Raw genomic sequence first — 16,903 nt, 5'->3', positions numbered from 1 at the left:
TGTAAAATTCTCGGTCCCTGATTCAAGTTATTGTACTGTTGTGGTGGTATACAGTGTAATTAATTAATGGATTATATTGTCATTGATAATAAATAATTCATTAAACACGTGCGAACCGAGTCTACAAGTTTAACGTATCCAGCTTGATTCCTGTCTAAAATTGAGAAAATTATATACCACTAGTACTGCAATTTTTGATAGCTGGTGCATCAGGATTCAGGTTAAAATTATTCCATTTGCTCTTGACCCGCGCATGGTTGCAGTGTAGCTTGCCTGCCTGACAGTAATTGTCAACTTATTGGACACCTACAGGTAAACCCAATAACTTATTAGACATCTACAGGTAGGCTGAAAATAAGAGAAAGACAATACATTTGTCAAAGAGATACACATTTAATTTTAAATTCCCTACAAGTAAGAATCAACACAGATATCGGAAAAATCACTGAAACACTTAAAAATGATATTTCCCTTTAGTAGAATTCTCTGCTTCAACTCCTAAGATTCACAATTTTTTAATTCCATTGGCTATTACTATATCGCATCAAAACTTAAATTTGAAAGACATATTTCAATACGATAGATATAATAAACTTAAGATCAATAACCATTTATTTTGAAAACTTCGTAAACAATAGCATGACTTAACCTTTGTTTACAACAGAAATAAACTCTCCACAGTGAGCTTCTGTGATAATGCACAACTTTCATTTTTTATGAAATCTCCTAAACACGTTACATTAAAAGTGAAAACAAAATTGGGGGTGGGTGTGTCATGAATCAGTCCCTTTAATATGATAGGATAGAAAGTAAGACATTACCTTGCGATATGACCTTGAGATGTTCTACACGAGTATCCTATAGCACATGCCGTTAAACAATATATAGGATGTGCACGTATAACTATCTCTAAGTAAAAATAAAGAACTCAAAGTGCTTGATTTGATTCCGTCATGTATAACTGAAGAATGATTATTTACATGTATAAGGTAAAAGTTGGACAATTCAATGTAATTTCAATTCATACTTTCAAAATCATTACGAACCCGAACATATTTGGGTTGTAATATATTTTGCAATTTATATTGCCGAATGCCTACTTCAAGATTGTGTCTGTTCAGTTCTCAATTTAGTTCGATTTAAATTCATACACTTTCGTGGTTCCCTTTTCCGTTCCTACAAAACACACATGTGAATTCTCCTTAAATTTGATACATCTTGGAGCTGTAACATCGAATATTTTTAACAGGTTTCCTTTTGATGACAGTACATGAATATTATTGCTGTTATTGCCTGCAACGAATATATTTCCAGTGAAGTCGACATCCAGTCCGCACGGATATTTCAGATTGTTATGTGTGTAATAAAAGATCTTCTCTCCCCCTTCATTCATCATTGTTACGCCATTAGAGGAACAACTTGAACTGATTATTTCGTGATCTTTGCTAATGGCAACCGATAGCGTTCGACCTTCTGTCCGGTATTTCTTGACAATATTTACCTCACTATCAAATTTCACTATAAAAGTACTGCGTGCACAATAAATGAAGCCGGAGGAATAAGCTAACGCATATGAACTTCCAGCAAACACTTCCTTTAAATTTAAAAAACTATCCATACTAAGCTTTTCAACATATCTGTTAGAAGATGCTAATAATAACCCTTGTTCATAAGAAAGTACATCTCTTGGTCCCTCATCCCTTTTTATTTTGCGTTGAAGTTTTGCATTGCTGTAATGAAGAAAACTACCTCCAAACATCGCATTATTTGCCAGAAGAATATCCCCATTTGGGAGGAAACAACCACCAGTGATATCTCCTTCTGAACCGACAAGTTCACTCACAGTATGCATTGTAGCGCTCGTCATGTCAATACTATTTTGCAAAAATCTAGTCGAGTCCAATTTAAATTCAAAATCTGAAAACTTTGAAACCTGCAAAATGTTTGTCAATGCTACTGGCGGGTGGGTCTTTAAGGTGATTTTCACTTTAGATACATCAAACTGAGTAACAGAAGAAAATTGTTTTTTAATTTTGAAGTATTCCGTAACAAGAACAGAAGGGGATTTTGTCTCTTTCTTCAGAGTCGTGGAAAACTTGTCCATTAGGTGTTGTCGATCAGAAAAGGCATCCACAGCTGAAGCAATTTTCTCCTTGTTTTCTTTTGCGTCGCTTGCCAGATCAGATAAATATTTCTCGAAAAGAGTTTCAACATGTGTCACGATTTTATCCTTCAGTTCAGTACAGTCCTGTGTAGTACTGTCTACCGTATCTTCAATGACTTTGATATTGTCATCTCCCTCAGATTTAGCTTTGGTAAGGGCATCGTTGTACTTTTGGATCTCTTGAAGCAGACTGTCCACATCTTGAGACTGTTGTAGATTTTGAGCAGTTTCTTCCATGGTGTCAATCTGTTTACACTTCCTATGCTCAGTGCATACACACTGAGTGCAACAAGGTGTTTCATGATCTAAACAAAAATATTTCACATTTTTGTTATGGCTCCGACAAAGGGAATGAGCATTTTCATCCTCACATCCGCCAAGCAATTTATCAAATTCCGTGATCGCAATTATCTTATGATCCCGGCTAGTAATGCTTCTCCTATGAGCTTTCGCGCATGGCTTGCATAACAACTCTGCACACGCTTTGCACCAATCACTTGCATGTTCTACTTCATCTTCACGTTTACAAGCATAGCAAATCTTGTCAAAATTTTCACATAGCACTGTAACTGTTTTATTGATAGGTATCAGTTCTGCCCATTTTTCTAGTTGTACGCAAAATGTGGGTGCTGGGACGAAGTCTAAACATAGAGGACAACGAAAGCCGACGGGGGTCTTCTTCTGTTTACACGAGGTCACGATATAAGACGACAAACAGTCGTGACAAAATGTGTGAAAACACGGCAGATACCGAGGTATTTTGTAGGTCTCAAAGCAGATGGGACATGCCACAGAATTTCCTATTCCTGGACCTTTGGAATTCTCCAAATCGTTGGATGCCATTTCATAAAACCGAAAGTAACAATAATTACGTGAACTACGATCCCGACTGATATTAGGTCCCTTGATATTTGTATGTTTTCGGGTTTCGTTAGTAAAAACGTGAAAATGTATTAACGACACGAAGTTGTATATCCATGTAGCATGTATTGGTCAGAAATTGATAATAAGAAATGTATTAAGATATACTCATGAAGAATTTTAATCCTATATTGTGCTTTTTTCTAAACCTCAGAAAATTCCTAAGAATTGTCTTAATCTTAGGTATTCTAAGATGAATTTAGGGAAATAATGACAGCACCCGTATTACCAGTTGTTTGCGTCGTATTCGACGTTTAGGAATTTTGATGATCCTTCGGATTATCTGACAACTCTATTATTCGCAGGTATAGGTGAAGCGGAGAAAGTTCGAAGAGAGCGGACGTGTATTTTTTAATATCGCTCTCAGTTACCGTCAACAACTGGTTTTCTAATGATTTTATTTTATCGTGAATCGTTTTTCGTGTGAATTGTTTGTGATTTCGTAAAAAAAAAAAAAAAAGAAAGAAATTCGGAACTATTTTTCGTAGGGATTTATGTCTAAAGTGATGGTAATTTTTATTACTGCTTGGTATTTCAGTGTGAGGAGTTTGGGGAAAAGGAAGAAAAGAAAGACAAGCGCGAGTCTCAATACAAGCGTGTCAAAAACAACCCACCGTAAGTATTGCAAGTGAAAATGCCCCTCTGGTGGACAAAATGAATCTATGCTTTAATAGTAGCAGCTAATAATGTGCTGTATAGTTCGCCGAACCACGAGGAGGGCCAACTCACCATACATTTAACTTCGATCCCAAAATAGCCGTCCACTGGATCCACTGATTCTGCGACCAGCCCAAGTTTTGAAATGATAATGGGAACAGTAGCGGTCCCTAACTAACCACAAATTGGTCTCAGTATCATGTATAAATGTAAAATGAGAAATTGGACAAAATCCTAAGTGTTCTTGGAAACTTGGCATCGAAAGTTAACAATTTAGAATCAAGGGTGAAAGTGCTGGAGTTGTCCTCAAACGAATTTGTAGATTCATTAACTTTCGTATAAAATAAAATGGACGAGTTTGAAAAGATAAAAAAAAAAACCGACATCAAATAACGTTGGACAAGAGAAGATGTTGGAAAATCTTGTAGAGGTATTGATGGTCTGGGGCGATCAGGTGATGGCACTGAAGACAAAATAACTGATCTGAGGTGTCACCAGGAGGTCAATGAAAACAATGTCTTTACTGGATTGTGTAATAAAAGTAAGGATGAGGATGCAGAAGATAAGCTAAGACAGTTCCTCAGGATGGAGTTGAAGATCGACCAGCACAACGAATTTGGAAATGTTCGCCGTTTTTGGAAAGCCAGGAATGACGGGAAGAGGTCAATCGAGGCCTATTTCCTTTACAACGAAGGACGCCTTGATTAAAAATCGGGGCTACATGTTGCGTAATACCCCCTATGTAATCCAGGATCAGTCCAACCCCACCATCCCTCCCCCCTCCCGATACATTTGTCCTAGAAAAGTAAAAGGTGGAGGAATTGAGGGATTTTTTTCTACAAAAGTTCGTATGTAAAATTGTTTGAAATATTCGACAGTATAATAAGTTTCAGAGAAGAATGTGAAACTCCAGATTTTTTTTTAGTGTTTTGTTATTTTCCATCAGAAAACTACCTTTTATGAAAAAATTAACGTGTTTTTTTTTAACTATTAGAGATTCATACTTTTAAAGGTCTAAAAAAGAAAAAGGCGATGTATACATTTTTGGTGACTTTAATGCCAGAACAGCTGAAAATAATGACTTCAGTATGTTTGATGAGTTTCCGCTAGATGGAGCCACCTTAGATATGTTAGATACCTATGCTGAAGAGCAAACCGCAAAACAATCATTGGAATTGTGTAAATCTACAGGGTGCTAGAATTATGTAAATATACAGGTGTTAGAATATTGTGTAAATCTACAGGTGTTAGAATGGTGTAAATCTACAGGTGTTATAATTGTGTAAATCTACAGGTGTTACAACTGTGTAAATCTACAGGTGTTAGACTGGTGTAAATCTATAGGTGTTAGAATGGTGTAAATCTACAGGTGTTAGAACTGTGTAAATCTACAGGTGTTAGAATGGTGTAAATGTACAGGTGTTAGAATGGTGTAAATCTACAGGTGTTAGAATATTGTGTAAATCTACAGGTGTTAGAACTGTGTAAATCTACAGGTGTTAGAATTGTGTAAATGTACAGGTGTTAGAATTGTGTAAATGTACAGGTGTTAGAATATTGTGTAAATCTACAGGTGTTAGAATATTGTGTAAATCTACAGGTGTTAGAATGGTGTAAATCTACAGGTGTTAGAATGGTGTAAATCTACAGGTGTTAGAATGGTGTAAATCTACAGGTGTTACAACTGTGTAAATCTACAGGTGTTAGAATGGTGTAAATCTACAGGTGTTAGAATGGTGTATATCTACAGGTGTTAGAATGGTGTAAATCTACAGGTGTTAGAATGGTGTAAATTTACAGGTGTTAGAATGGTGTAAATCTACAGGTGTTACAACTGTGTAAATCTACAGGTGTTAGAATTGTGTAAATGCACAGGTGATAGAATGGTGTAAATATACAGATGTTAGAATATTGTGTAAATTTACAGGTGTTACAACTGTGTAAATCTACAGGTGTTAGAATTGTGTAAATGTACAGGTGATAGAATGGTGTAAATCTACAGATGTTAGAATATTGTGTAAATCTACAGGTGTTACAACTGTGTAAATCTACAGGTGTTAGAATGGTGTAAATCTACAGGTGTTACAACTGTGTAAATCTACAGGTGTTAGAATGGTGTAAATCTACAGGTGTTAGAATATTGTGTAAATCTACAGGTGTTAGAATGCCATCGGTGTAAATCTACAGGTGTTACAATTTTGTAAATCTACAGGTGTTAGAATTGTGTAAATCTACAGGTGTTAGAATGGTGTAAATCTACAGGTGTTACAACTGTGTAAATCTACAGATGTTACAATTTTGTAAATCTACAGGTGTTAGAATGGTGTAAATCTACAGGTGTTAGAATATTGTGTAAATCTACAGGTGTTAGAACTGTGTAAATCTACAGGTGTTAGAATTGTGTAAATGTACAGGTGCTAGAATTGTGTAAATATACAGGTGTTAGAATGGTGTAAATCTACAAGTGTTACAACTGTGTAAATCTACAGATGTTACAATTTTGTAAATCTACAGGTGTTAGAATATTGTGTAAATCTACAGGTGTTAGAATATTGTGTAAATCTACAGGTGTTAGAACTGTGTAAATCTACAGGTGTTAGAATTGTGTAAATCTACAGGTGCTAGAATTGTGTAAATATACAGGTGTTAGAATGGTGTAAATCTACAGGTGTTAGAATTGTGTAAATCTACAGGTGTTAGAATGGTGTAAATCTACAGGTGTTAGAATATTGTGTTAGAATTGTTGATAGAAGAACAAGCGATGACGGATCTGGTAACTTTACCTTTTACGGTAAAAAAGAGATTTTAGTTTGATTTACTATGTTTAGACTAAAAGTGCTTGTCTATTTTAAAGTATAAACAAGTTTGTATCTGGAGTTTTCAGTTTTTTCCCGGACCATTCCCCTGCATGTTTTTGCATTCCATTGAAATATTATGTCAAAACAACCTAACGTAGTAAACCATTGTCACAGTAGAATAAACACAAGGGCAATCAAATGGAAAAATTAAAATTCCGAAGTTGTATTTACTGTTTAATGTTAATTCATGCATTGATAACTTCTGTGCTTTACTAAACAGTTGTAGTCTTCCTTTCTGGGAAAACGGATCGAAATTTTTATAAATGTACGCGGTAGGTACATGTCGTTAACACTCACATCGCATGGCTGTATCGTGTTGTTAAATTTATGGATCAGACTGATTTTTACAATTTTAACTTTTATTCAGAGAATGCTAACCTATACTCAAGTTACAAATTTTGGGAAATTCATATATTTAAAAACACACGAATTCCTTGATATTTTTTAGTTCCTGGTAGTTTTAACAATACGATACAGCCATGCGATGTGAGTGTTAACGATATGTAACTACCGCGTACACTCCGAGACGTTTTAATCAAAACATCAGTAAAGGTCATGTCCGACCAGAGAAGTGTTTTAGATAAAAGAAAATTACATTACAACACCCATGATCCATACTGTACGTACAATAACACAAACGTAAGACACCTAGGCCTAGAGTTATAGGGCCTAAATATAAATCTGTCAGTGTATGATCTAAATTGAACACCCTGAAATGATTAGACACAACAGAGATATAATGAACATACATGTACATGTATATGCACATTTATTATGGATTCGGAGGGCCTCGAAAGCGATTTTTGTAAATAAATATAAAAAATTTTGAAGGGGGTTACAATGTCATATAGCTTTATATTATGCATGTAGGCCTGGAGGTATTTTATTTATATCATGACATTTATTGTATTCTTTCAGGTTTAAATAAATTATAAGGAAAACATGACAAAAATATGTGACTGTCAGTACACGTAGCACACAAAAATTTGCATTTTGTCAGTTGTATAGGAGATTCGATATTTCTACCCGTCATTGATGATCAGAAATCACACAAAAGAAATGGCCTACAGTAGATGCACTGAAACTTGACAACAAGATTTAACATCATAATCTGTAATATTTGCAGAAATCTCACGGGAATTACTAAAAGACTGTGTCATAACGCAATGTGTATGAAGAGGGCTTGTTTGTATTATTGCGATTCGTTTGTTGTTGTTTTTGAATTCTAATTTTTTGTTGTTTGCTTTCAAACAATCAATCCTAATACGGTCTACAACATTCAACAAAATGCCTTCGGGTTCGTTGAATGTGTGATAACGTTCGTGAATCGTGAATAACATTTCTAACGTTATTTGACGTGGTATGGGGAATTACCTTAAAAACATTATCAACATGTGCTCCACAGCAAAGTTCCTGCAAAACTCATGGGTGGAAAACGGTTTAGGTGTTCACCATCTATGATCAATTACCACTAGGTGTGTGCTTGAACATTCCAGCTATTATATCCTTATGAAGTTAAACTGTGTTACATAATAGTCAGAGAGAGCATTTACGTCGAGAGGGCTAAAGAAAGGATAAAACATACATACCAGCAGTCTACGTGCCAGTACCAATGTCAACCAAGATATTTTCCTGCTTTTTAGCTCACCTGAGCCGAAGGCTCAAGTGAGTTTTTCTGATCAAAATTTGTCCGTTGTCTGTCGTCGTCGTCGGCAGCGTCGTCGTAAACTTTTCACATTTTCATCTTCTTCTCAAGAACCACAGAGCCAATTATAACTAAAGTTGGCCAAAAGCATCCTTGGGTAAAGGGCTGTCAAGTTTGTTCAAATAAAGGGCCATGCCCCTTTTAAAGGGGAGATAATCACAAAAATAGGGTGGGGTCATTTAAAAATCTTCTCAAGAACCACTGGACCAGAGGAGCTGAATTTTTCATGAAAGCTTCCTGACATAGTGCAGATTCAAGTTTGTTCAAATCATGGCCCCCGGGGATAGGTTGGGGCCACAATAGGGGATCAAAATTTTACATAGAAATATATAGGGAAAATCTTTAAAAATCTTCTCAAGAACCAATGAGCCAGAAGAGCTGAGATTTACATAAAAGCTTCCAGACATAGTGCAGATTCAAGTTTGTTCAAATCATGGTCCCCGGGGGTAGGTTGGGGCCACAATAGGGGATCAAAGTACTAAGTTTTACATGAGAATAAATAGAGAAAATCTTTAAAAATCATCTTCTCAGGAACCAATGAGCCAGAAGAGCTGAGATTTACATGAAAGCTTACTGACATAGTGCAGATTCAAGTTTGTTCAAATCATGGCCCCCGGGGGTAGGTTGGGGCCACAATAGGGGATCAAAATTTTACATAGAAATATATAGGGAAAATCTTTAAAAATCTTCTCAAGAACCAATGAGCCAGAAGAGCTGAAATTTATATGAAAGCTTCCTGACATAGTGTATATGCAAGTTTGTTCAAATCATGGTCCCCGGGGGTAGGTTGGGGCCACAATAGGGGATCAAAGTACAAAGTTTTACATGAGAATAAATAGAGAAAATCTTTTAAAATCATCTTCTCAGGAACCAATGAGCCAGAAGAGCTGAGATTTACATGAAAGCTTACTGACATAGTACAAATTCAAGTTTGTAAAAATCATGGCCTCCAGGAGTAGGTTAGGGCCACAATACGGACTACGGTTTTACATGCAAATATATATGGAAAGTCTTCAGATATGGGCCAAGGTGACTCAGGTAAGCGATGTGGCCCTTGGGCCTCTTGTTTATATTATTTTGACCACGTGATATATATATATATATATATATATATATATATATATGTGTGTGTGTGTGTGTGTGTGTGTGTGTGTGTGTGTGTGTGTGTCTTGAGTGACAGACTGACAATGCTCTACATGTTCATATCATGGAAAAATTAAGTGCTTTTTTATTTTAATTTTCATATTATTTTATTCAATTATTATTATTTTGAAAATCCTGCATGAATAAAATAAAACTTATGTGTTTAATATAAATAATAAATGCGCCACTTATTGTTATTGTTTTACGAAGTATATTTTATTGATACATGTAGATTTTGAATTCATTCAGGAATAAAAAAAAATATTGAAAGTAAATTTCTGTTGATGTTATGTGTCCAATTAGAGTTCTTTATGATATCGGATAATTCCGCAGTCCAAATGATCAAGTTGCAAAAATAAAATTCTATCACTTTGCAATGTTCTTTGTTCACTAAGAGTCCTTCATGATCCAGATAATGTTGCATGCAGTCGGCTGTAGTCCAAACAATCGAGATGCAACAATTCATATTGCGCGAAAGCTGCCCCTGTATCTGATGATAGCAAGGATGGCTGGATTTAAGATGGTAAATACCCTTCCTGTATTCTAAATGTAACAAAATGTTCATATATAATTTACAGTGAAGCCGATTTAAAAAGAGATGCCGCAATAAAGAGCCAATCATGAGGAATGCTTACGAAACAATTACCAAGGTAAAAGTCTTTAAACTGTGTACCGCTTCATCTATTGAATGAATGAAGATGAACGTATACTTGCATCTGCCTGGTTACTCCATCGACACTTGAACCACTGCATTGACGATGTACGCCAACTTGTTAAACTGGGACATAAAAATGGTTGCGGTACACAGCGTTCTCTGATTTACGCATAAGCGTTGGTTTTTCGGATGTGTAGTTGGCCCAATTCTATACTCATAATACTGTATCGGATTTGTTTGTCACCGGAAACGCTTCACCGGAAGTGACAAGAAACTAGACTTAGAGCCCACTTGGTTTGTTCATTTGATGGTATGATAAAAGCAAACAAATTAGTGGATTAATTGTCAGTATTATAAATAAAACCGAGTATCTTTATTACGAGTAGCCCTATTTTTCAATCGATTGGTTGATCGATTGATTGCGATGTTACACGACAATATCAGATTCCAATGAAGGGATTATAAAATACATATGTATGTTCATAAAAATCCATTTTTATATCTTCACTTATTGTGTACACAAAATGTTATGATTTGATTACATGTGTTTGGATTTGTGTAATGATACCTTAACCAAACGAACAATCAATCCTCAGCCATCTCATTTTTGGCGCACTATTTACAGATTCTGTTTATATGTCAGAACAAAACTCCGGTGTTAAATAGCTTTAGGCTGACCTTGTTAAATGTATACCATACAAATTTGAAATTAGCTATGAGAATCAACTATGTTGAAATTCTTCTAGAAAAATGGAAGTTATTTGAGTAACTTAGAGTACAGTAGAATAAAAAGTTGATAATTTGATGATATGTACACAATGTATCAATATTTTTACATTGCAAGTACATAATTTAGTAAGTTAAAGGCTGCCATTGTATGAGAATCCTCTGCCTTTCAACCTTGGATTAAAATAGACTTGGTATAAGAATATGTAGCCAGAGTATTGTTATTTTAACTTGCTGTCCTGTTCTCCTTTCTTTGTGAATTTGTGCTGTATAAATACTTTTAGATTACACACCTGTACTTATGAAATCCATTGATTTAGGTTGGAATGTTGGGGTTTATAAAATCCTAAGCTAATAAATGCCAACAAACAGCATTTATTCACTAAAACGATTTTTTTAAAACTCTGTTTATTCATTGTAAGTCATACAATCTAATCTGTTTCTTAGGGCAATTTTGAGTTTACATTTTTATGAAAAATATCAATTTTTCAAATAATCTGCTGGTAGTTGAAATAGAAGTTTTTGAGACGTGTTCGTGTTTTAGAATGTATTCACTATTTGTAAAGAATGATACACATCACAAATCCAAAACAATTGTTTGAACTGGTCGTAGAGAACACAGACACAGTTTCGTTAGAGCCCAATTACATTCACCGGATGTTCCTGTTTCCAAAGATAATGTTTCTCACAAATACAAATCCATGCGCACTCGTACATTGTTTTGTTTTGAACATATTTTATTGATGAAATCAAAAGGAATGGGAACAAGTTCTGACAACTTACAAGTCCCTCTCCGAAAGCATTACAAGGTAATAATTAACAGGTAAAATGTACAATGATCAAACGAATCTACAAGTTTCTTCTATAGATTTATGAACAACTGAAAAAATATTTATATTAGTTTGCAGAGGCAAATCGACATTACCGCATAATAACAATTTTGTATCAATATTAACCAAGTCAAGCATGAAAAGGTGATTAAAAAGATTATTTCTAGGTCTGAAGTAATTTTTACAAGCAAAAAAAGAGATGATATACATCTTCAGTAATGTCTCTATATGTTCAATACGGAAAATTTCTAATATTTCGTTTAAGAAGATCATAATTAAGTATACAGTTGCATCTTAGCTTTATATGAATAATGTTGATATGTCGTTTTCCAAAAGAGTAATATGATGGAGGTCTTGTAATGTCTGTTATTATATTTTTGCGGAATGAATTGATTGAGATGGCTTCTCTGGCTTCTACATTTAATAAATTCCACTGATTTACAGAGTCACATACAAACGATTTTTGGAATAACTCTAATTTTGGAATGTAAAACTGATCTTTGTTTCTAGTAATATAAAGGGATATATTTCCATGCTTATGTGGAATAATTTCATTGCGGAGAAAGTAACCTGCACGTGCAGTGGATTTTAAGGCGCGAGAATAACAACAGTCAAAAAGAAGTCATGATATGTAGTCTAAGCTTCACTGTTAATACTTTTGTCAAAATCGAAATTGAAATATGTTCAAATCAGTTCAAAGTTGCTAGGCATGATCAAATAAAGTCGTAGCTACGTAAGATTGTGGAAAGTGAAGATGCGCAGAAACGGAAAGACAGGTTCGGTTCCAGCACATACAGAAACAGGAAGACATATGTCCGATGTGAGCATGAGCAGAAGCAAAAAGACGTGTGTTTGATGTTAACATGTGTAGATACAGGAAGACGTGTGTCCGTTGTGAGCATGTGCAGAAGCAGGAAGATGTGTGTCTGATGTCAACATGCACAGAGGCAGGAAGATGTGTGTCCGGTGTGAGCATGCGCAGAAGCAGGAAGACGTGTATCTGATGTCAACATGCGCAAAAACAGGAAGACGTGTGTCCGGTGTGAACATGTGCTGAAACAGGAAGACATGTGTCTATTCAGGGCCGTAAATTACATGGAGGCGGAGGAGGCAGCTGCCTCCTCCAACTTTTGAGCCAAAAAAAAATTTAAATTTAAAGTTCATTAGAATTTATGTTGTTTCCAATAACTAAGAACATGATACCTCCCTTAAAAAGCATTCCAAATCTTTCTTTTAGAATGAGTTAGTCAAGTAACATCTTAGAAGGCCCTAGAATCAAGGATTTTGCACGAAACGTGTTCAGTGTGCACAAAATGTGCTCAGCGTCTGGGGGCCTGGGCGGCCCCCAGACCCCCGCCTAATTTCCTGCCTCCTCCAAATTGAAGGTTAATTTACGGCCCTTCTATTTTAAACCAAGTATGAGAAAACATGTAGTGCCCCAATCCTCCTGAACGTCGCAGGGATATTCAGATAACTCGCACATTTACAGTACAAACATCACTTAATGTGTACATTTACATTCGTATTCCATTAAATGCTTACAGTACAAACATCACTTAATGTGCACATTTACATTCGTATTCCATTAAATGCTTACAGTACAAACATCACTTAATAATGTGCACATTTACATTCGTATTCCATTAAATGCTATTTATCTTAAGGTGTCCTCGTTCGAAATGTTCTCTTATGGAGATAAGGTACTAAGTTTTTTTTTCTTTTTTACTCTCCATTCCTTTTTTAAAAGAATCCAAAACTATGTAAAAACAAAATGGAGTGTGCAAGTAACTGGGTTTATCGACATCTCTGGGTGTATAGTTATCATTCTCAATACAGCATTTCTACATTGTGTCTTATGACTCATTAATGAGGATTTGTGAATTCGTATCAGTAACAACAATGTATAACAATGAATATAATATGGTATCGTGTTTCCCCTGATCTCAGTACAAGTCGAAATATCGCTTCACACAAGTGTCTCCTTATGACCACGCCACGTCAAGCACTTAGATGTGTATTCCATATTTTTTTTTTTTTTTTTTGGTATCTTTAAGGAAATGGCCTCTCTCTCCGTACTTGTGTTAATAGGGTTCTGTTCCTCTAGTTCATGTCAGATTTCCATACGATCTATTTTAAAGCGGGCTTTCTCGAAGGGGATGTTCACTACATAAAAATCAAATTTTAGGAAAAACCGCATGAACTCAAACTATATAAAATTAGATATATGATACGTGGAAAAAATATTTCGCAAGCTTGAGCTTAAATTGTCCGAATCACAAAACAGTTTCATAACAGTTTTATATACATTTGGAAAATCCATGAACTGTAGGATGCATTTCCCTTAGGATATTTTTTTTATTTATTATGAAATCACACATTTACCAATGTTTCAAAGTAGATGGTACTCAGTATTTCAAATAATATCTATAATATTTATTTTCAATTTTAGCTCACTTGAACTGAAAATTCTGATCATCTTTTTTTCTTGTCTGTCAGTTTGTCAAATCGGGCCGTAAACTATTTAACCTCTCCATACCGACTGGGTCAACGTGATCCAAACTTGACACAAAACATCCTTGAGTAAAGAGTTTCTAAGTTTCTTCATTTCAGGATCCATGCCCCTTATAAGAGGAAATAATCAAATAATTAGCAGTTTGATAAGATAAGGTATTCTTCTCAAGAACCACTGGGCAAAAAAAAAAAAAGAAAAGAAAAAAAAAAGCCAAAACTTATCTGAACGCTTCCTTAAAGAATGTGAATTGTTCAAAGCATGGTCCCCGAGGGTAGGGTGGCGACATAACAATATAACGAATCGACGTTTTGAATCGGAATATGTAGCAAAAGTCTTTTGACATTTTCTACTTAAAATCTTCTCGAGAACAGCAGGGCCTTGATTAGTCATATTAACCCAGGTAACGAAGATTCAAGTTTGTTCAAACCATGACGACGGGCCAACAGTACAGGATCCAAGTTTTATATTTCAATATGTATTGTAAAACTTTAAAATATTTTTCTCTCGAAAGCAACCATGATTAGCCATATTGACAGACAAACAGCTTTAGGTGCAGAGTCAAGTATGTTCACTTGTCAGCTATTGGAGGTTGGATGAGACTACTCACAATAGGGGTTCAAAGTTTTACAGGGGAATACGTAATGAAAGACTTTAACATCTTGTTCTTATGAACAGCTCAGCTATGGTTAGTCCTAACTAAGGTAGTGCAGATTCAGTTGTTAAAAACAATGTCCCAAAGGGTAGAATTGGGCCTCATTAGAGGTTGCATTGGAAGTTTTCAATACATGGGAATACATGTACATGTATTTCGTTAAAAAAAAGAAGCTTTTAAAATCTTTCCCTCAAGAGTAGTAAGGCCATGGTTAGAGATACATGTATTGAATACAGACATCATCACATAAATCAGATTCAAATTTCTTCAAATAATAGCGCTGGGTGTTAGGGATGTGGTCACAATAAGGGAACGAAATTTCATATCAGAATTCAAAATCTCATTCCCAAGAACAGCAGGACCAGCATTAATCATATCAATATACAATAATCTCTAGGTAGTGCATATTCAAATTTATTTAATATAAATGGCCTGGAGATAGGCCACGATACGGATTCAAAGTTTTACATGAAAATATATAGGGAAAATTTGAATTTTTTTTTAAATAGACATGGACGATGAGGTTAAGTTGGGATTAGAATCCAATCTGACTAAAGTACAGGCCTACATAATACACCTATATGTACTTTAGTCAGATTGGATTAGAATCATGAATAAAATTTCACACGATACGCGAACAAAGGGAAATGTAAGACGTCGCCATGTTGTGTGAATTCAAGTTAAGTCTTCCCACCGTCAGGATTTAATTTAATGTGGAAATAAAGAGGGTAAAGTTTAAACAGCAGGACCAGGTTGACTCAGATGAGCGTTATGGCCCAGGTGCCTCTTGTTTTTTTTTGCGTGATCTTGTTCATTTAATTCGCATCAAACCTTTCTACTGTTACAATATTAGGTCCACAACATGAGATATTACAATTACGTAGATACGTCAGAAGAGTACCACATACTGGTCCAGTAAATGAGATGACTTGAGAACGTCATTCATAAGTCCTAAGTACAGCCGGGTCAGTCAAATGTGTGTGAGGGGGGGGGGGGTGTAATTGTATGAGGAAAACAGCAAGAATTTGCTCGACTTTCTCAAAGAATTGTAGGGTTTACAAAATATATTGTACTATATCAAATGTTTTCAGATCTCGATCCGTACCAAAAATTTATCGCATTATATAGCTATTGCTGGTTTATTTATCTGTTCACTTATGTAAGTCTTAATAGCCTGGTATTTTGGGTTTTATTATTGCTAGTTTATTTATCTGTTCACTTATGTAAGTCTTAATAGCCTGGTATTTTGGGTTTTATTATTGCTAGTTTATTTATCTGTTCACTTATGTAAGTCTTAATAGCCGGGTATTTTGGGTTTTATTATTGCTAGTTTATTTATCTGTCCACTTATGTAAGTCTTAATAGCCTGGTATTTTGGGTTTTATTATTGCTAGTTTATTTATCTGTCCACTTATGTAAGTCTTAATAGCCTGGTATTTTGGGTTTTATTATTGCTAGTTTATTTATCTGTTCACTTATGTAAGTCTTAATAGCCTGGTATTTTGGGTTTTATTATTGCTAGTTTATTTATCTGTTCACTTATGTAAGTCTTCATACGCTGGTATTTTGAACAATATTTTGAAGTTGAAAATTTTCAAATTGACTTTATTTTGTCAAAAAACACAGTTTTAGTAGAAGGTACTCTGAAATTTTTTTAAAAAACCCTTGCTGGACTCGAACCCAAGACCTACAGTTCAGCAGTCGGTATTCTAACCTACTGAGCTACTCGGCTAGGTAATTAAAATGAAAAGGAAAAGTCAAATATTGCTGATATCGATTTTTTCATCCATGTTTTTAAAGGAAATCAGCCATTATGACGATGTAGAGTACTACCTTAAAACATCGTTTCTCAATCACTTCAGTCGACCCACCGAACGTGATGACCGTAGGATTTATAAATAAACTGGTGAGTAGGCCTATGTGTTCTGAGTGATTTAAGAACATGAATATTGAAATAAAGTGTGTGACAATCCAACTTACTTATACTACATGAAAAACTATATTGTATTGTAAAGTCCCTAATATGTTTGGTTAACTTTGCCTCGGTAGTCTACAAAATAGTGTGAACACAACTGAAAGA

The 16,903-nt window shown here is 35.1% G+C and overlaps 1 protein-coding gene and 1 long non-coding RNA gene across 2 annotated transcripts; both read right to left on the bottom strand.

The window, feature by feature from the left end:
- Positions 1-594: 594 nt before the first annotated feature.
- LOC125648056 (tripartite motif-containing protein 59-like) lies at positions 595-4,758 on the bottom strand. The gene has a single exon (XM_048874954.2). The coding sequence runs from the start codon at positions 3,005-3,007 to the stop codon at positions 1,130-1,132; it is 1,878 nt and encodes a 625-aa protein (XP_048730911.2). The 5' UTR covers positions 3,008-4,758; the 3' UTR covers positions 595-1,129.
- Positions 4,759-9,525: 4,767 nt separating this feature from the next.
- Positions 9,526-10,330, bottom strand: LOC130047168 (uncharacterized). The gene is made up of 2 exons (XR_008796220.1): positions 10,095-10,330; positions 9,526-9,991 (listed from the first exon to the last, which is right to left on the bottom strand). It is a non-coding gene; the product is annotated as an uncharacterized LOC130047168 (long non-coding RNA).
- Between the last annotated feature and the right edge of the window lie 6,573 nt (positions 10,331-16,903).

This window comes from Ostrea edulis, chromosome 6, assembly GCF_947568905.1.
Source record: "Ostrea edulis chromosome 6, xbOstEdul1.1, whole genome shotgun sequence".
In the NCBI taxonomy this organism is placed as follows: domain Eukaryota; kingdom Metazoa; phylum Mollusca; class Bivalvia; order Ostreida; family Ostreidae; genus Ostrea; species Ostrea edulis.
The sequence above is the reverse complement of the archived record's forward strand: the minus strand, read 5'-3'. Positions and strand labels throughout refer to the sequence as shown.